The 20104-nt window shown below is 41.2% G+C and overlaps 1 protein-coding gene and 1 non-coding gene across 4 annotated transcripts in view; both read left to right on the top strand.

Moving 5' to 3' along the window:
• EFCAB2 (EF-hand calcium binding domain 2) overlaps positions 1 to 20104 on the top strand; it is a 156674-nt gene that overhangs the window by 47799 nt on the left and 88771 nt on the right. For all 3 annotated transcript variants that reach the window (XM_055094623.2, XM_055094594.1, XM_034950126.3), the window contains one exon: positions 2156 to 2240. In XM_055094623.2, coding sequence (XP_054950598.1) covers positions 2156 to 2240 — 85 coding nt within the window. The remainder of the gene's footprint in view (positions 1 to 2155; positions 2241 to 20104) is intronic.
• On the top strand, positions 7933 to 8039 carry LOC112438269 (U6 spliceosomal RNA). The gene has a single exon (XR_003026724.1). It is a non-coding gene; the product is annotated as a U6 spliceosomal RNA (small nuclear RNA).

Genomic DNA, 20104 nt, shown 5'->3' with positions numbered 1-20104 from the left:
AATCTCTTTCTTTCTGGGTGTCCTACTGTATTTACTGTTTGATACATTTTGACACCTTTTTCTTTTCTTTGAGACAAGGTCTAGTTCTGTCGCCAGGCTGGCGTGCAGTAGTGTGATCATGGCTCACTGCAGCCTCGACCTCCTGAGCTCAAGCAATCCTCCTGCCTGGGGCTACCAAACTGCTATAGGCATGAGCTCCCATGCTTAGCACAATTTAGAGACTTAATTACATTATTGTCCTTTATTCTTTCACTCAGCCAAACACCTTGGAGTTGGCCTTGACCCTTTTCTTTCTCTCTGCACCTAACATCAAATTTATCAGCAAATCTTGTTGGCTCTGCTCTTTAGAATATATCCAGAATCTGCCGGGCGCGGTGGCTCACGCCTGTAATCCCAGCACTTTGGGAGGCCGAGGCGGGTGGATAATGAGGTTAGGAGATCGAGACCATCCTGTCCAACATGGTGAAACCTTGTCTCTACTAAAAATACAAAAAATTAGCTGGGCGTGGTGGTGTGCGCCTGTAGTCCCAGCTACTCAGGAGGCAGAGGCAAGAGAATCGCTTGAACCAGGAGGTGGAGGTTGCAGTGAGCCGAGATCAAGCCACTGCACTCCAACCTGGGCAACAGAGAGAGACTCTGTCTCAAAAAAAAAAAAAAAGGAATATATCCAGAATGCTGACATTTCTCACCACCTTCACTGCTACCATTCTGGCCCACATCTCTCACCTGGAGTATTGCAGAGGCCTCCTGACTGGTCTCTCTGCTTCCACCCTTTTCATAATAGCTAAAGTGATCAGCAGACTGCATCACTTTGCTGCCTGGAAAAACCCTTCAGCGGCTTCTCATCTCATTCAGAGTGAAAGCCGAAATCCTTAAAGTAGCCTACAGGGCTTTTTTTCTTTTTTTTTTTTTGAGATGGAGTTTTGTTCTTGTTGCCCAGGCTGGAGTGCAATGGCGCAATCTCGGCTCACTGCAACCTCCGCCTCCCAGGTTCAAGCAATTCTCCTGCCTCAGCCTCCCAACTTGCTGGGATTACAGTTATGCGCCACCATGCCTGGCTAATTTTGTATTCTTAGTAGAGACAGGGTTTCACCCTGTTGGCCAGGCTGGTCTCAAACTCCTGACCTCAGGTGAACCACCCTCCTCGGCCTCCCGAAGTGCTGGGAATACAGGTGTGAGCCACCGCACCTAGCCAAGGCCTCTTTACAATCACCCTCAAACTCATACCTTTCTGATCTTATTTCTTACTCTTCTGCACTTACTGTTCTCTCTGCCTGAAAACTCTGCAGTTGTTCATAAGGCTGGCTTCTTCCACTCCTTCAGGTGTCTGCCCAAGGGTTGCCTTACCACAGAGGCAGGCCTCTCTAAGACCACCGTATCAACCCATTCTCCCCCACCCACGCCCAGCACTCCTCGTGTCCCTACCCTGTTTATTCCTTCCTCTATTTTTCACACCATTTGCCTTACTATGTATTTTATCGAATATTACGAGCTTATATTTCTTTCCCAATAAAAGTAGCTCTATGGAGGCAGGAATTTTTTTCTATTTTGTTCCTTGCCATAACCTTAGCACACTGTAAGTACTAGGTAACTATTTATTGAATATATATATGAGTGTTTCATATATGTAAGTCATAGTCCAAAACTAGTTTGAAAGCTTTTTGAGAAAATGTCATGTTGGTTTTTATGCCTTTCTTCCCCCAACTCCGCAAGCATAGAATAAGGCAAGGTAGGCAGGGAACACTGTTGATAAGCAAACAGTATCTGTTTTTATTGGTTTCACTGTGCCTCTCAGGCTACGACTCTACCCAAAGGACTTGAGATAGAGAGGCCGCTGCTGGAAATATTCTGTCACCGTGATTGGAGTGGTTGAGTGGTTCCATGAGTATATGCGTATGTAAACACTTAATTAAGCTGTGTATTTAAGATCAGTGCACCTTTACCATATGTATATTTTGCCTCAGAAAAAATGTTTACAAATACAGTGTATCCTTTGACATCTCCAGAGGAAGTTAAACATGCTAAATGATACATAAATATAAGGAGAGGGTTCTTCATATGCTTACTTATTAAGATTGCTAGTCTGGTTATTAGAATTTTTGTTTTGAATTCAAAGCTAAAGTAAACTAATTTTTATTTATTTTGTCTTTTGCAGAGATAATAGTAGCAGAATTTCACAAAAAAATCAAAGAGGCATTTGAAGTCTTTGACCATGAGTCGAATAATACAGTGGATGTGAGGTTTGGAAATATTTTTTTTTTGTTACACTTTTAAATTACTGATACAAGTCATAAGATACAAGAGAGCTATTTTCTCTTTTTACACTGTACCTTGGATTTATTATGCTGTTTTAAGTATTTATTTTCCATGCTCTGTAAAAGGTCTTTGCTAGCTATTGCTTTGATAAGTACTGTTTCTTATTCTTCATACTCTGGTAGAAACAATATACTGTATTCTCATTGCCTGTTCCAACCTATAAATTGTAAACTCTGTGAGTGAGATGAACTCTATTTTAGCTTTAGTGCTTGGCACGTAGTTGGTACTCAGGAAATAGTCGTTGAGTGAAGGAACAGCATTTGCTTTGTAAAACACATAAATATGTATTATAAGGCCACAAATAGGATATTGCAAGGAAACAGTAATGCTTATGCGATGACACACTCCCCCTGTAAAATAGCAAAAAGAACCCAAACAGAAGAACATAAAAAGACAAGAGAAGACATGAATACTGGTAGGTCTGAAATGGAGGACACAGCTTGGGACTGAAACAAAACAAACAAAAAACCCCTTAAGAGAAGAGATTAGACGCTAATAAGAATTGTAGGGTTTGTGCCACACACATCAAAGAAGAGCAATGAAGCCAGGTGTGGTGGCTGACACCTGTAATCCAAGTACTTTGGGAGGTCAAGGTGGACAGATCACCTAAGGTCAGGAGTTCAGGACCAGCCTGACCAACATGGTGAAACTCTGTCTCTACTAAAAATACAAAAACTAGCCGGGCATGATGGCAGGCACCTGTAATCCCAGCTACTTTGGAGGCTGAGGCAGAAGAATCACTTGTACCCAGGAGGCAGAGCTTGCAGTGAGCCGAGATCATGCCACTGCACTCCAGCCTGGGCGACAGAGCGAGACTCTGTCTCAAAAAAAAAAAAAAAAAAAAAAAAAAAGGCAATGAAACCATCCTTTCAGGAGGCCGGGCTAAATGAGGGTTATTTGATGAGATTGCAATCTCAAGACCAGAACCTAGTAGAGAGGCCAGCAAAGCAGTGGGAAGTGGTTTGAAAATCGTTCTGGAAAGGAACTGTTTGATGCTCATAAACCAGCGCCATCAGAGCTGCAGTACCATACAGCTCCGGTGGCTGTGGTCACATTGCATTCTGTGGGAATGACACTGTGGAACACCAGGCCTTCCTGTGGGTATCCCAGTAGGAAATGAGTGGGCGGGGTGCTGGTGGTGGTGGTAGGGTTAGGGAGGGGGTGCAGCAGGCAGCCCGGCCTGCAATTTGAATAACTAACTACATGAATGACAAGTGCCTTGACCTCAGACCTCTCCTTGAAGGGTTCTCCTCCTGGGGGCGGGGGACAGAGGTATTGTTAGAGAAGTCAGGGAAAGTATGGCTTTATGAGAGAGAGGGAAAAGAGAGAAAAGAAACCAGCATCTGCTTGAGGCTTATCATCTAACACACTACGTGTAGTTGGGTGCCAGAGGCTTCACGTGGATTACCTCATTTTAATCTTTTTATTTGTGGGTTAAGGGTTGGCATCTCCGGTTTCCGGAGACAAGGAGAAGGTAAATCGTTTGCTCCATGTCACACCAGGTTTCTCTAACGCCGAGTCTCTTGCTACACTGTGGGCATGCCACACTGCCCACACTCCCACTCCTACTCTTTAAAGACATCAGGGGCTTCTCTTCTGCCTTCAGGCTTCCTGACAGTAGCAGTGAAAAGAAAATCTCCCGATCACTGAGAGCAATGATGCCAGGCCTTTTTTGGTAAAAGGGCCAATTCAGTAAAAGAAAACATGTTTATGGGCTGAATCTTTTTTTCCATTGAAAGTTAAAATAACTTTACCGAGGCCCTGAGGGAAAGTGGATGTTCTTACAACCTAAAGAGTCTGCTTTATTAATTAAAGATGGTTACTAAGAAAATTGTTATTGTTTTTAGCATTAAAATATTGCTGCTGAGTATATTTGAGGAGTAACAACATGGATGAATGTAGCTTTATAATCATTTTTCCTGTGTTAATTTGTGTATCACTTTAAAGTTTATAATGAATGTTCTCATGCTGCTGGTATCATTACCATCCACTCTTTTTAAAAAATTCGTTTAAAGATAGGGTCTTACTCTGTCCTCCAGGCTAGATTATAGTGGCTTGATCATAACTCACTGTATGTAACCTTGAACTCCTGAAGTGATCCTCCTGCCTCAGCCTCCCAAGCAGCTAGGACTACCACGCCCAGCTAATTATTATTTCTTGTAGTGACAGGGGTGTTGCTACGTTGCCCAGGCTGGTCTTGAACTCCTGGCCTCAAGTGATAGACCCTCCTTAGCCTCCCAAAGTGTTGGTATTACAGGTGTGAGCCACTGCACTCGGCCACTCTTTATAAATTGGAAATTAAGCTTTGGGAGGCCAAGGTGGGTGGCTCACCTGAGGTCAGGAATTCAAGATCAGCCTGGCCAACTTGGTGAAACCTCATCTCTCCTAAAAATAAAAACTAAAAACTAAAAAATAAAAATAATTAGCTGGGCAAGGTGGTGTGCACCTGTAGTCCCAGCTGCTTGGGAGGCTGAGGCATTAGAATCTCTTGAACCCAGGAGGTGGAGATTGCAGTGAGCTGAGATTGCACCACTGCACTCCAGCCTGGGCGACTAAGTGAGGCTTTGTCTAAAAATAAAAAAGAAAGAAGTGTCTTTGAACGGAGGGAGAGATATGTAATGGCTCAGTGGGGGCAGGACAGAGAGAGCTGTTCCTGGAGAGCCCCACCCAGGCACTGGCTGTTCCTCCCCTAACTGCTTTATCCCTCAGGTGGAGGTTTGGTGTTACTTCCTGTGTAGGGCTGATCTAGGCCCCCTGAGAGGTCTAGGTCTTAGAATTTTGTGGTGGCTACTTTCCCTTTCCCTTATCTCTGCTTTGCACAAATTGAAATATTTGATTTGAAATTGTATTGCATTAGATAAAGGGAAAGTCTGGTATTGCAAATGCTGGGCAGCCACCAGCCCACTGTCAAAAGCATTATGAGCTGGGCTCCTGCTACTGCCCTTCCACCTCTGAGGGGCAGTCCTGAGGTCTGGAATCAGACTTCCTGGGTTCCCATCCCAGCTCCGTGACTGCGAGTCACTTTGTTATTCTCTTTGTGCCTCCATGTACCTTTGCCTCCTAGGTTTCATAGTATAAGTAATTAGTTCTCAGAGTGCCTCCAAGACCCTTTCCGGGGTCTGTGAAGTCAGAACTATTTTCATAATAAATTTAAGACAGTATTTGTTCTTTTCATTCTCACTTTTTCCACGAGTATATACTGGAGTTTTTCTTTCTTTTCTTTTTTTTTTTTTTTTTTTAGACAGGGTCTTGCTCTGTCACCCAGGCTGGAGTGCAATGGTGCAATCTCGGCTCACTGCAACCTCCACCTTCCGGGTTCCAGCAATTCTCCTGCCTCAGCCTCCCAAGTAGCTGGGATTACAGGTGCCCGCCACCACGCCCGGCTAATTTTTGTATATATTTTTTTTTTAGTAGAGACGGGGTTTCACCATGTTGTCCAGGCTGGTCATGAACTCCTGGCCTCAGGTGATCCACCCACCTTGGCCTCCCAAAGTGCTGGGATTACAGGCGTGAGCCACCACACCCAGCCTTATACTGGAGTTTTTCAAAGGCTACATGACGTGCAGTTTTACAACAGACTGAACGCAGAACTAGATATGAGAATGCAGCTGTCCTCTGTGAAGCCAAGTGTTACATATTTACATTGAACGTATGTAAAACAATGGAAAACAATGCCATTCTTCTAAATATACTTTTTGTTTTGGAAAATATAGTTTAAAAAATTAAAAACTATTTATGTAAACATTTGGGTTGATTTATGATTTTTAAATGAATTAATAAATACATATTTTTAAAATGTAAGCTTTAATTTCTAATATGATAGTAAATATAGATGCATATAACTCACACAAACATAAACGCTTTGAGCGCCTTGATAATTTTTGATAGTTTGTAAAAGGAGTTATCAGACCAAAAAGTTTGAGAACCACTATTGTGAGTGGACATTTTTAAAGCTCTTAGAACAATATTAGCTTGGGATTTAAAGCTAAGAACAGTATTAGCTATTATAATTATTCTACTTTATATATATATAGTTTTTATTATTATTATTTTGAGATGGCATCTCACTGTGTGGCTCAAGCTGGATTGTAGTGGCCCAATCTCGGCTCATTGTAACCTCTGCCTCCTGAGTTCAAGCAATTCTCCTGCATTGGCCTCCCAAGTAGCTGGGATTACAGGTGCCCACCACCACACCCATCTAATTTTTGTATTTTTAGTAGAGACAGGGTCTTGCTATGTTGCCCAGGCTGTTCTCAAACTCCTGGCCTCAAGTCATCCGCCTGCCTCAGCCTCCCAAAGTGCTGGGATTACAGACGTGAGCCACTGTGCCTGGCCCCATTTTATGTTCTTAAAGTAAATAACTCAGACTTGTTTTGCCCCTGTTTAATCTGGATGAGCAATGTTATGCTATATGTAACAAAACTCTCATAAGAACTTTAAAATACATATTTTGTTTTAGAGACAAGCTCTCTTTATGTTGCCCAGGCTGACCTTGAAACCCTGAGCTCAAGCAATCCTCCTGTCTCAGCCTCCTGAGCTGGGACTATAAGCACGTACCACACCTGGCTAGAACTTTTTACCTATTTCCGTATGTTCCATATCGATCTCTTAAGATCTAAAGCATTTTATTTTCCTTTTTCATTTCCTTGTTAAATAGTTTTTTAAAGCTAGCGCCTTGAAAAACATTGGGCAGGTTTTCAATATCACTAATTAGGGACATTCTGATTTTGCTTCATATAAAACACAGACTTTTTTTTTTTTTTTTTTTTCCGGACAGTCTCACTCTATTGCCCAGGCAGGAGCGCAGTGGAGTGATCTCGGCTCACTGCAACCTCCCCCTCCTGGGTTCAAGCGATTCTCCTGCCTCAGCCTCCCAAGTACCAGGAATAGTGAGATTACAGGTGTGTGCCACCACCCCCGGCTAATTTTTTTTTTTTCTTCCATACTTTTAGTAGAGACAGGGTTTTGCCATGATAGCTAGGCTGGTCTCGAATTCCTGGCCTCAAGTGACCCGCCCGCCTCAGCCTCCCAAAGTACTGGAATTACAGGCATGAGCCACCGCACCCAGCCACATTTTCATTTATATATATTTTCCTGCTCTGTGTTTAGAAGTTAAGAAGACTGATTGAAAATTAAATTTTTGAATAGATGATATATGTACATGGGATAAAATTCTAAAGGTAGAAATAATATATAGTGATAAATAAATCTCTTTTTTACCTATCCAGTTCCTCTTTCTAAAGGCAAAGTTTGTTACAGTTTTCTCTAATTCTTCCAGAGATTCTCCATGCAAATATGTATGAGTATGCGTGTGCATGTGCGTGTGCGTGTGTGTGTGTGTGCATGTGTGTATTTTTTACTGTGGTAAAATATAGATAACCTAAAATTTATCATTTTAAGTACAGAATGCAGTGGCATTAACATTACAACCATCACCGCTATCCATTTTAGGCTTTTTCATCTTCCCAAAGTGAAACTCTGTACCCATTTAACAATAATTCCACATCCCACCCTCTCGCAGCCTGTGGCAACCACCGTTCTGCTTTCTGTGTCTATGAGTTCCATTATCTTAGGTGCCTCATATATCAATGGAAGAGTACAATATTTGCCCTTCCTGTGCTTGCTTCGGCAGCACATATACTAAAATTGGAACGCTACAGAGAAGATTAGCATGGCCCCTGCACGAGGATGACATGCAAATTTGTGAAGCATTCCATTTTTAAAATACAAACAAACAATATTTGTCTTGTGTCTGGTTTATTTCACGTAGCGTAATGTTCTCAAGGTTCATCCATCTTGTTGCATGCGTCGGAATTTTATTCCTTTTTTGAATAATATTCCATTGTATTTATATCCCACATTTTGTTCATCCATCTGTCTGTTGATGGACATTTGGGTTGTTTTCATCTTCTGACTGTTGTGAATAATGCTGCTGTGGATACTGGTGTATGGATATCTGTTCCAGTCTCTGCTTTTAATCCTTTTGGGCGCATATCCAGGAGTGGAATTGCTGGATCATGTGGTAGTTCTGTGTTTGATATTTGAGGAACCACTGTGCTGTTTTCCACAGCGGCTGCGCCATGCTGCATTCCCACCAGCAATGCCCAGAGGTTCTGTTTTCTCCACATCTTTGCCAGCACTTGTCATTTCTGTTGGTTTTTTGGAGGGGGGTGTTGTTGTTATTGTTGTTTCTATAATAACCATCCTACTGGGTGTGAAATGGTATCTCACTGGGGCTTTGATTTGCATTTTCCTAATGATTAGTAATATTGAACATCTTTTCATGTACTTATTGGCCATTTGTACATCTTCTTTGGAGAAGTGTCTAGTCTTTGCCCATTTTTAAACCAGGTTGTTTTATTTTGTTGGTTTTTGAGTTGTAGGATATGTGTTTATTTTTAACGTGAATGGTATGATACTATATAAACCATTCTGCACTCTGCTTTTTTTACTTATCAATATATCTTGACTATTTATTAATATATAAAAATTGGCTGGGCGCAGTGGCTCAAACCTGTAATCCCAGCACTTTGGGAGGCCGAGGTGAGCAGATCACCTGAGGTCAGGAGTTCAAGACCACCCTGGCCAACATGGTGAAACCCCATCTCTACTAAAAATACAAAAATTAGCCAGGCATGATGGCGGGTGCCTGTAATCCCAGCTACTTGGGAGGCTGAGACAGGAGAATCGTTTGAACCCGGGAGACGGTGGTTGCAGTGAGCCGAGATTGCGCCACTGCACTCCAGCCTGCGCGGCTGAGCGAGACTCTTATCTCAAAAAAAAAAAAATTATCCTTATTTCATTGTATGGATGAATCATAATATATTGAATTAATCTCCTTACTAATGGACGTTTAAGTTGCTTCCAGGCTTTTGCTATAATAGCTCATGCTGCAGAGAATATCTTAGCATGCATATCATCTCACAAAAGTGAGAACTTTTTCTTGGTAAATTATTGGAAATATGTCAAAGGGCTTGACAATTTTTGGTAGATGTTGCTATCTTGATGATAGAGTCTCTCATCTTGTGTGAGAGTACCAGTTTCTTCAGTCCTTCTGAAACAAGCTTTAATTATCAAGCATTGGGATTTTTTTTCCAATCTAATATGTGAAAAATAGAAACTCAGTGTTAATTTTCTTTTTCTTTTCTTTTCTTTTTTTTTTTTTGAGACAGAGTCTCGCTCTGTCGCCCAGGCTGGAGTGCAATGGCACGATCTCAGCTCACTGCAACCTCTGCCTCCTGGGTTCACGCCATTCTCCTGTCTCAGCCTCCTGAGAAGCTGGGATCACAGGCTTGTGTCCACCTGGCTAATTTTTGGATTTTTAGTAGAGACGGGGTTTCACCATATTGGTCAAGCTGGTCTCGAACCCCTGACCTCAGGTGATCCACCCACCTTGGCCTCCCAAAGTGCTGGGATTACAGACGTGAGCCACCATGCCCAGCCTAATTTTCACTTTCTAAATTAGAACATCTTTCATATCTCTTAAAACTATTTGTATTTCCTTTTGTTTGACCTGACAGTTTATGATTTTTCCCCATTTTTTCCCACTGAATTATTGATCTTTTTCTATCTGAAAGATCTCAGCCTTAGTCATGATGTGTATGTCATCTATCTTTTCACTCTACTTTTACTTTTCTGGCATGCAGATTTTTTTTTAATTTAGTCAAATTACACACCTTTGGAGTATGGATTTAATTTTTGGAAAGAAACAAATGTCATTTCGAGTAGTTTTAGTAGAATAAATTTAGGTTCCCCTAAATAAAGCTAATTTGTTGGGGACAAAATACACCCACAAGGAGTGCCTCTAAGGTAAAGAAGATAATTTTTCCATGTAGCTGATAAATTTAATTTGAAAATGACTCTAATCTTATTCACAAACAAATCCAGTTTTTTGTGATCTAATGGAATAAAAGTACACCACAAGTCAGTAGAGACAGTTGCTGGCTCTATCATGCATTTTCTATGTGTCACCCTCTTTTTATTTCATTTTCCTTATCTATAAAATTGAAATAAAAATGCCAGCACCACTTAAGCCACAAGAGTATAAGAATATCAAATAAAAAATATCAACTTACTTTTTTTAACACTCCATTCTAATCAATTTCAGAACAGGTTGATACTCAAGAATTTGGTGAGCTAAAATGAGATGGGGCCCAATCCTGGAATAAAAGTGCCAATCTTTCCCTTTTCCCAAGCCACACCCATCTGTCCTGTTCCTATGCTTCAATGCCTTTACAGTACGACCTTATTTTTAGTATTCCAGACTATTCTGTGTGATATGGTTTCACTGTGTCCCCACCCAGATCTCATCTTGAATTGTGGCTGCCATTATCCCCACATGTTGTGGGAGGGACCCAGTAAGAGGTAATTGAATCATAGGGGCAGGTTTTTCCCATGCTGTTCTTGTAGTGAATCAGATGATTTTATAAAGGGCAGCTCCTCTGCAGACGGTCTCTTTCCTGCCGCCATGTAAGATGTGCCTCTGCTCCTCCTTCGCCTTCCACCATGATTGTGAGGCCTCCCCAGCCACGTGGAACTGTGAATCCATGAAGCCTCTTTTTCTTTATAAATTACCCAGTCTCGGGTATTTCTTCATAGCAGTATTAGTGGTATGAGAATGGACTAGTACACTGTGTTTACTTTATACCTGCCCTATCTATAGGAGATTTTCCCTAATATTTTCTTAATCTTTAGACAAATTTTGCAGTCCAGCAGCACCAAGTATCCACTTGCTAATACAGTGAGTCTCTTTTTTCATTGCTTCCATCTTCAACTCAGTATAAGTCTCTGAGGCTCTTGGTATCCAATATTTATTTCTTTTACTGATAGGGAGACTTCAGCTTCGTTAGCAATTGGCAGGAACCTTGAGTGTACTAGGTCCTGTCTAAAATTCTGTAAGAAATAGTAACAAGAACTTATTTGTAATGGATTAGAAATAACTTTTCCTAGGAGCACTGGAGGTACCATAAATATTACTTTTACTTCTTCACATATAGTGCTGTTTTTGAAGAGATATTAAAACAACATTTCGCAATTCATGTTTATCAGGTAGTAGAAAGTGTGAGCAGTGTGGAGAGATTGCATGGACAGTTCCCCCAAGACAGTTATTATCTGAGAAAGCTGGAAGCTACTCAGAGAGCTTTATAGAAACTGTTATCGATACTGGGTCTGCATTTGTGCAATGGAAAAACATGGAAGAGGAATGGGGATTGCTGGGTCCACACACCCCTCAATAAGAAATGAATTGTAAAAACAGGTTTATTCATGCAGTGATTGTTCACATGTATGAATGAAGTGAATGATGAACTAAGACTACATGTGTAACTTGGATAAATCTCAAAAAACAACGTTGAATTTAAAAAATTACAAAAGGACAGAAACATAGTACCATATATATACACTTTAAATACACAAAATAATAGTAAATATTGTTTATGAATACAAAGATATGCATGGAAATGATAAGCATTATCCTCAGAATAGTGGTGTGATTGCATCTGAAGATGAAAGGAGAAGGGATGAGGAGTGGAATGTTAGCTGTTTCTGCAATGCTTTCTTGTCAGGAAAAAAATTCTGAAGAAAATGTGGCAAGATGTTAACATCTGTTAAATCTTGGTATTGGCTGTCATATTTTCTCCTGTACGTTTCTCTGAAATACTGTACAACTACACATAAAAATAAATATTTTTAAAGGAGTGATTTATATCTTATCTCTTTACTATCTCACTTTGTAGTTGCTTTGTTAAAAATTGGTTTCTTATCATGGGCCTTTTGATGAACTGGGATTAAAGAAAAGAGTCAAAGAGAATTTTTTAAAGTCATTCCAAATTCTACTTCCTGAAATAATAATTTTTAATGTTAGACTACTATTATTCTAGAGCTCTTTCTATCCCTGTGTAATAAAATAAATGGATAGAAGGGTGGGAAATTAATGAGAAAGGAAGAAGGAGAAAAGGAAAGGAAGGAAAAAGATATTGAAGAAAAAATCTAGGATATAATCTTCATGTGGGAAGGACTTACTTTAATTTTACTTGAATGGGACAAAAGAAAAAAAATTAAATTGAAGGAATTGTGGAATCTCAAATGTTTGTTAGCCATAAGAGATGATATTTATTTTAAGTTCAGAAAAGATTTTGAGAAAAACATTAAGAGACTGTAGTCCTTGTGTGTTTTTTTAAACTATCTATTTCGAATATAAAAAGTGTCAGTTGATTCCTTGCTGTGAAAGATAAGGACATTAGCACTTCCAAAATTCTGTCTACATTTTCTCTCCCAACCCCCAATTGATCTTAGGTATATTTTTATTTTTACACTGACAAGGTAGAATGTTCATACTTTGTTTAGTATTCGCACATGTTTTAGTAGTTTTGGATATTTCAATGAAATTACCACTAACCACATTTTCTCATTTTTTTCTCCATCCTTGAATTCTTTGATTTATTTTTGTGTGTTGATTCTCTTGTCAGTTTTTTTTTTTTTTTCAGGAAGTGCTCATGGATGTTTTGAGACTGGGTCTCCGTCTGTCACCCAGGCAGGAATGCAGTGGTGCCATCACGGCTAACTGCAGCCTCGACCTCCTGGGCTCACACGATCCTCCTGCCTCAGCCTCCTGAGTAGCTGGGACCACAGGTACACGCTACCACACCCAGCTAAATTTTAGTTTTTGTAGAGACAGGGTCTCCCTATGTTGCCCAGGCTGGGCTTGAACTTCCAGGCTCAAGCGATCTGCCTGCTCAGCCTCCCAAAGTGTTGGGATTAGAGGCGTCAGCCACCATGCTGAGCCTCTTTTATCTTTTACATTTTTTTTTGTACTTGAATACTTTTTACTTGAATGACATCTTCTAAATTTACACAATCATTTCTCATGGCTAAGAAGTGTTCCAATGTGTAACTATACTAGAATTTAACATATTTCCTAATTTTAGAAATGTAGGTTGTTTGTAATATGATGCTGCTGTAATTGTGACTGGGCTAGAATTATTAGTGTGGAACTTTTCAAAGATCTTCTTTCTTTCCTGCACTGCCAAAAAATAAACCCTGGATGCCCAATTTATTTTATATTTACCTTTTCTTAAAGAGGAATTTTTTTTTTCTTGTTGGGAGAAGAGATATGTCAATCATTATAGTTACTTTCTGAGAGTGGGATGGTGTGCAGGATAAAGAAGAAACCCACTCTGACCGAGATTGGAAGAGGAGTTTGTTAAAGACGTGGGGGAAGTAAGATTTGAGAGAGAGGAGTGGAACTTGAGCAGTTACAGAATATGAAGGAGCAATCAGGAAAGGGGATTACAGCTTAAAAGTTTTTGAATAGATAATATGTTCACATGTTTAAATCCAAAGAGAATAAAATTCAAAGAAAAGTCCCTGTAACTCTTTTCCACCAGTCACCCAGTTCCCTCTAAAATACTGGCAACCAGAATACTAGTTTCTAGGGATCACTCCAGATTCTAGCCATACACAAGGAAATGCATGTATATTATTTTCTTATACCCTGTTTTTATTGAAATGGTTACTTACTTTCATACTATGGTATGATTCCCATGGAGTGGGGTCATATCTGTGATGAAGCTTGCTTTTATGGCTTTTCCGTAGCGTTCGGGGATCTGGAATGGAGGTAGCTCTCCAGTTCAAGCTTAGGCTAAGTGGCATAAATGCCATAAGGGTTAATGTATTGGAGGACATCACAAAGGGCATGGGGTCGGTCCTAGATATCCCAGTAGGCTATGTTCCAGGCTTTACAGATGGAAGTTAATAGGAATGGCATTGTGACAAGAAAAATAACATTTGGATTCAGGCTTCCCTCTTCAGGGCCCATTACTGGCTGTTTTAATAAAGAAGACCATTTCTGTATCTTTGGAGGCCAACTTTGGTTGACTGTGGATTACAGGTATCTGTCTGTTTTTGTTTCTGAGATGGAGCCTCACTCTGTCACCCAGGCTGGAGTGCAGTGGCCTGATCTCAGCTCACTGCAACCTCCACCTCCCTGGTTCAAGCAATTCTCTTGCCTCAGCCTCCCAAGTAGCTGGGATTACAGGCACCCGCCACCATGCTCAGCTAATTTTTGTGTTTTTAGTAGAGAAGGGGTTTCACTATGTTGGCCAGGCTGGTCTGGAACTCCTGACCTCAGGTCATCTGCCCATCTCAGCCCTCCCAAAGTGTTGGGATTACAGGTGTGAGCCACTGTGCCCAGCCCTGTTTTTTTTTTTTTGGAAAAGGAATCTCGCTCTGTCACCCGGACTGGAGTGCAATGATGTGATCTCAGCTCACTGCAACCTTCATCTCCTGGGTTCAAGTGATTCTCCCTCAGCCTCCCAAGTAGCTGGCATTACAGGCAGGAGCCACCACGCCTGGCCGATTTTTGTATTTTTAGTAGAGATGGGGTTTCACCATGTTGGCCAGGCTGGTCTCGAACTCCTGGCCTCAAGTGATCCGCCTGCCTCAGCCTCCCAAAATGCTGGGATCACAAGCATGAGCCACTGTGCCCAGCCTATTGTTCTTATTGGACTGTCTTGATCAAGTGCAAATGTTGCTGTATGATTTCAAAAGTGGGGAGCCAGAGGCTGTCTGAGGATTGGTGGTTTCAGAGAGTGTACTTCCTGAGGCCTCTGGGTATAAAATTCCTGTGGCCTCTGGGTGTGTACCCTCTGTGGCTTCCAGATTCATTCGTCCTGCAGCCTCAACCTATTCTCCTTAACAGAGGAAATCTAATATTAGATTCACTCGAAAAGTGTGGAAGACTTAATGCAAATGCACCGCAAAGAACAGCTCATGGTAGTTTCTTTATTAGCTTTGAAATATAGAATGGACACAAACCAAGAAAGTGTTACTGTGTATTCCTGTGGCCCCACACTTGTTTGGAAACGGGGCTCCTTTTTATCATTCTGTTGGTCATGCTCTGTCAGGTTGGATGGGACCAAATATTCTTTAAGTTTTCTCAGTTTGAGCAAGTTTCTTGTAAGGACGTATTTGGAAATAAGTATAAGTGATAGAAGGTGTTATAAGTAATCCAGAGAGGATTTAAAGTATATGGAAGGATGTGCTTAGGTTATGTGCAAATACTATGCCATTTAATACAAGGAATTTATTTATATAAGGAATAGCAAAAAGTCCCCTCAGCAGCATTCCAGCCTCTCAGTGTACTGGAAGGACATTTATTGCCATTAGGGTAACACAGGGGCTCTCGTATTTCAAGTCACTCTGGTGACTCCACATCACCTGGTAATCTAACATGCTGGTGACTCTACTCGCCTGCTTTTATTTCTTCTTTTCCAGATTCTTCCTATTTTGCTCCCGACTGATTTGATCCTGCTGTGTGTCTCCCACTCCTTTGCGTCTACCTCCTCATGGGTTCAGATGCTTTGTGATTCTGCACCTGCCTTCTCTCTCTGTGCCGTTCCTCTTCCCTCTCTCTTCCATCTGTATGTCTTGCTTTAAAACTCCCAAGGAAAAAAGAAGAAAAGTCGGCTTTGGTCATTTGTCAATATTCGGTAGTGTATGCCTTTGTTGAGCAGAGCTCAACTGCATCAGCCCCTCTCTTGCAGACCTATAGAGGGACGCCTTGTTTTGGTTAAGTAGCCATCTCTGGTTCAAGCATCTGTGCCTAGGGAGGCAGGTCCAATGGTACAAAGCATAGCAACCTATACATTCAGAAACTCTGGGGAGGCAAGTGTGGATTTGGCAGGGACCTTACTGCTCATCTGATATAGTTACCCCAAATCCTAATGAGGTTGTTTGAGCCTAGTGTTAGGCCATTCCAACCCAGTTTCTAGGCCAACAGTTGGAATCTGTGGTAAACTCACCGGTTTATTACCATCCCCCTCCCTGGTAGTGCTAGTGATTCATGTCATGGCGGTCGGCTGTGGTGGAGATTGCATAGTCTAGTTCTGTTTCCTCTCCTTCTGAGCACATAGCTACACTGTAATTCCCAGATTCTCTTGCAGATAGAGGGGAGCTGGGAATTATGGTCTAGCTAGACCGTGTGACCTAGTTTTTACCAAAGAAATGTGGATGGAGGTAATGGGTGCTACTTCTAGGCCCGGTCCATGGAAACCTCCCACGTGGGAGGTGCTTTTCCCTTTACAGCTTGATATATACAGTAGAGTGACATTGGAAGCCATATGTTGAAAATTATGGAACCACAAGATAGAAGGAGCTGGGTCCCTGAATGAGTTTTCGGAGGAAAGCCATCCACCAATCAGGAAAATCCATTTTGGATTTTATGTGAGCCGTCTCCATGACTATTGTGTTAATCCACTGGAGGCTGGAGTTTGTTACAGCAGTGGCTGTTATCCTCACATAGTGGCATTATTGATTTTGCTCCACAGGGACCCAAGGAAGGGTTTGGGTTCCTTAGGTATCTTGGTGAGCACTGTCCCAGGCGGAAGTTGGTTAACAGGATGGCCCCCTTCAGGGAGGGCTCATTGGGTATGGGAGAGCGACCATCGCTTTGCTACTCCTGATAAGCATGACATAAAGAATGTCTCTCTTTAAGCCTTCCTCCCCGAATCCCAAGCTGTGGATATCAATACATTTGTATAGATTCATGCGAGAGTTCCAGAGTTTTCTGAAATTGCCTCTGACTTTATTTGCAGGAAGGTAGGGGTTAGTAACTAGTGGTACCACTTTATACACAGAGCAAGTAAACTCCGTCTTTACCATGACTAACTGTAGCGGTAGAATTCAGTGTTTTCTATATCACAGATAGAAGAAGTAACAAAACTTCATCCATTTCATCTTCATATATAGTAAGGCGAGGTGTCTGAGAGGCAGAGGTGAGAAAGACAAGACTGGTATGCATGGTATTGAAATGGCTGTGAAAGGGAGATTTGCTTATAGTAGCAGGGCCCAGGTAGCATGGGAATTCATTACTTTTATCTTTAAAGGGGTTAGAAACAAGTGTTCAGAGGTGCCATGCAGTAATGAAACCAGCCCAGGAGCCAGGCTGTAATTCAAGTAAACTTTTGGTTAATTTAAAGGGATGGTAGTTACACCAGCTCCTAACCCATCGCCATCTTCTGTTTCATGTTTTTGATTACTGAGAAGTGACACTCAAATGTTTATTTTTTCTTAAAACTACTGAGTACATTTTATAACAGCTCCAGTTTCTACTGAGGCTCATTTATGCCATATTTCCTTTGCTCACGTAACTCTAAGAGTACTTCTGTTTTTTACTGAAAGCTTGTATTTCTGTCTCTCCTAAGTTATAAACTTACTGATGACAAAATGTATTTATTATTTGAGTTCTGTAACGCATACAACATTGCCTTTTTTCTATATACAGTGTGATAATATTAGCTGAGGGTATGTAACTAGTCGTGTGGTGTTATTAGGAAATGAATCTGTAAAGGTGGGCTGGGGCCATTCGGTGAATGATCTTGTCTGTTGCTCTAGGATCCTGGATTTCATTGTGTAAGCCATACAAATCCATAAATGCTGAGAAGGGATAAGATGAGATTTGGGCTTTTAGAAAGAAAACCCTAGCCAGGTGTGGTGGTGCACGCCTGCTGTCCCAGCTACCCAGGAGGCTGAGACGGAAGATTGCTTGAGCTTGGGAGTTCGAGACCAGCCTGAGCAACATTTCAGGATTTAAAAAAAAAAACAAAAACCCAAAAAAGAAAGCAAACTCTAGCTTTAGGATGGTAGATCCATTGGCGTGTGGACCAGAGCAGTAGTTCTTAATCTTGGGTGAGCTTCAGAGTGGCCTCACAGCGCGGCTAGTCCGGTACTGCATGCGAAGGAGCAGCACAGAGCTGGCACATGGCGGGCTCTCCAACCCAACTGGACCTGGTGACCTTTATGAACCCGCAGCCCAAAGCCAGGCAGAATCAAGGATGTCTCCAAGGTGCCGGTGTGGGTAGCTTATGGGCCTTAGCCACACCCTGGCAAGTAACTATCCCTTTTCATAACAAAGCTTTCCTGGGCACTCACCCTGCCAACTGTATTCTGCCGAGTTCTCCTCTCCCGGAGGCAGTGAGCGTGGAATGCCCTTGTCTGCGTTGGGAAAAGGATATAAAGGATTATGGATGAAATACCTTCCCACAAACGCCTTCTATATAAAACAAAACCAAAAAATTTCCACCCACTAAAACCCCTGGCTAATGCCCTATGATTATCTTTCTCTTTACAGCTAAGAATCTTAAAAAAGAGTTTGCTCTTTATTGAGCACTCTGTTCCTTCTTCAATGTGCAATTTGTAATTTCACTTCTATCTCTCCATCCCATCCTGTTCAAACTGTTTTTCCTGAGGTTGTTGTCTCTTACTTTATTTTTCATACCATTGTCTTTTGTTTTCTTTTCTTTTCTCTCTTCCTTTCCTTTCCTTTCTTTCTTTCTTTTTTCTTTTTTTTGACAGAGTCTCACTGTTGCCCAGGCTGGAGTGCAGTGGCGCAATCTCGGCTCACTGTAGCCTCTGCTTCCCGGGTTCAGGTGATTCTCCTGCCTCAGCTTCCCAAGTAGCTGGAATTACAGGCGTGCACCACCATGCCCGGCTAATTTTTTATTTTTAGTAGAGATGGGGTTTCACCATGTTGGCCAGGCCGGTCTTGAATTCCTGACCTCAAATGATCCACCTGCCTCAGCCTCCCAAAGTGCTGGGATTACAGGCATGAGCCACCACACCCAGCATCTTTTGTTTTCATCCAACACCTCTGACTCTTTTTTCTCAGCCTCTGCTTTGGGATGATTATCTTTCTATCTGGACTATTAATGTCTGCTAGAGTTTCATCTCCATCCTTCTTTTCATTTACACCCTTTCTGGGAAATCTCTTCCATACCTAAATCTATATCTTAACCTGGAAAACATTTTTAAAGTCTATATAAAAAAAGCCCTTCTTAGTTCAAAGGTAAAATTTTAGGAAAATTAAATTGAAAACTTATAAGAAAATAACAATAATGGAAACTAGATTTGAAAACGGAAATGACAGGCTGGGCGCAGTGGCTTATGCCTGTAATCCCAGCACTTTGGGAGGCCAAGGCAGGCGAATCTTTTGAGGTCAGGAGTTCAAGACCAGCCTGGCCAACATGGCAAAACCCCATCTCTAATAAAAATACCAAAATTAGCCAGGCATGGTGGCATGCACCTGTAATCCCATCTACTTGGGAGGCTGAGGCAGGAGAATTGCTTGAACCTAGGAGGCAGAGGTTGCAGTGAGCCATCATTGTGCCATTCCACTCCAGCCTGGGTAACAGAATGAGACTCCATCTCAAAAAAAAAAGAAAGAAAAGAAAATGGAAATGATGTTAGAATCTATGAGATACAACCAAATTAAGACTCATTAAATGCCTATATAAAGAAAAATGAAAGCATGAAAAAAATGAACAGAACATCCAACTCAAAAAAGCTAGGGAAAATAGGTAAACTGAAAGAAAGCAGAAAGGAGAAATTAATGAAGATAAAAACAGAATTAATGGGGTTGGGAAACAGTGTAACAGTAGGAACCAATAAATGAAAGTTTTTTTTTTTTTTTTTTTGCAAAAGTTTAATAGAAAGATAAATCACTAGCAGTGTCTTATTTGGGAAAGTACAAATGCAAGATAACTTGGGAGACAGAACGATTAAAACATAGGAAAATTTCAAATCTAATGTGAGTCATTTGTACAACTCTATACAAGTGAATTTGAACACCTAGCTAAAATGGTCAACTTTCTAGTAAAATACAATTTGCCAAAACCAGTCCTAGTCATATGTATGTAGATTGGAAGAGTTAATATTGTTATGATGGCAACACTCCCCAAATTGATTAACAGATTCATTGCAATCTCTATCAAAATCCTGGTTGCCTTTTTTTTTT

This window comes from Pan paniscus, chromosome 1 (genome assembly GCF_029289425.2).
Source record: "Pan paniscus chromosome 1, NHGRI_mPanPan1-v2.0_pri, whole genome shotgun sequence".
NCBI classification, from domain to species: Eukaryota; Metazoa; Chordata; class Mammalia; order Primates; family Hominidae; genus Pan; species Pan paniscus.
The sequence above is the reverse complement of the archived record's forward strand: the minus strand, read 5'-3'. Positions and strand labels throughout refer to the sequence as shown.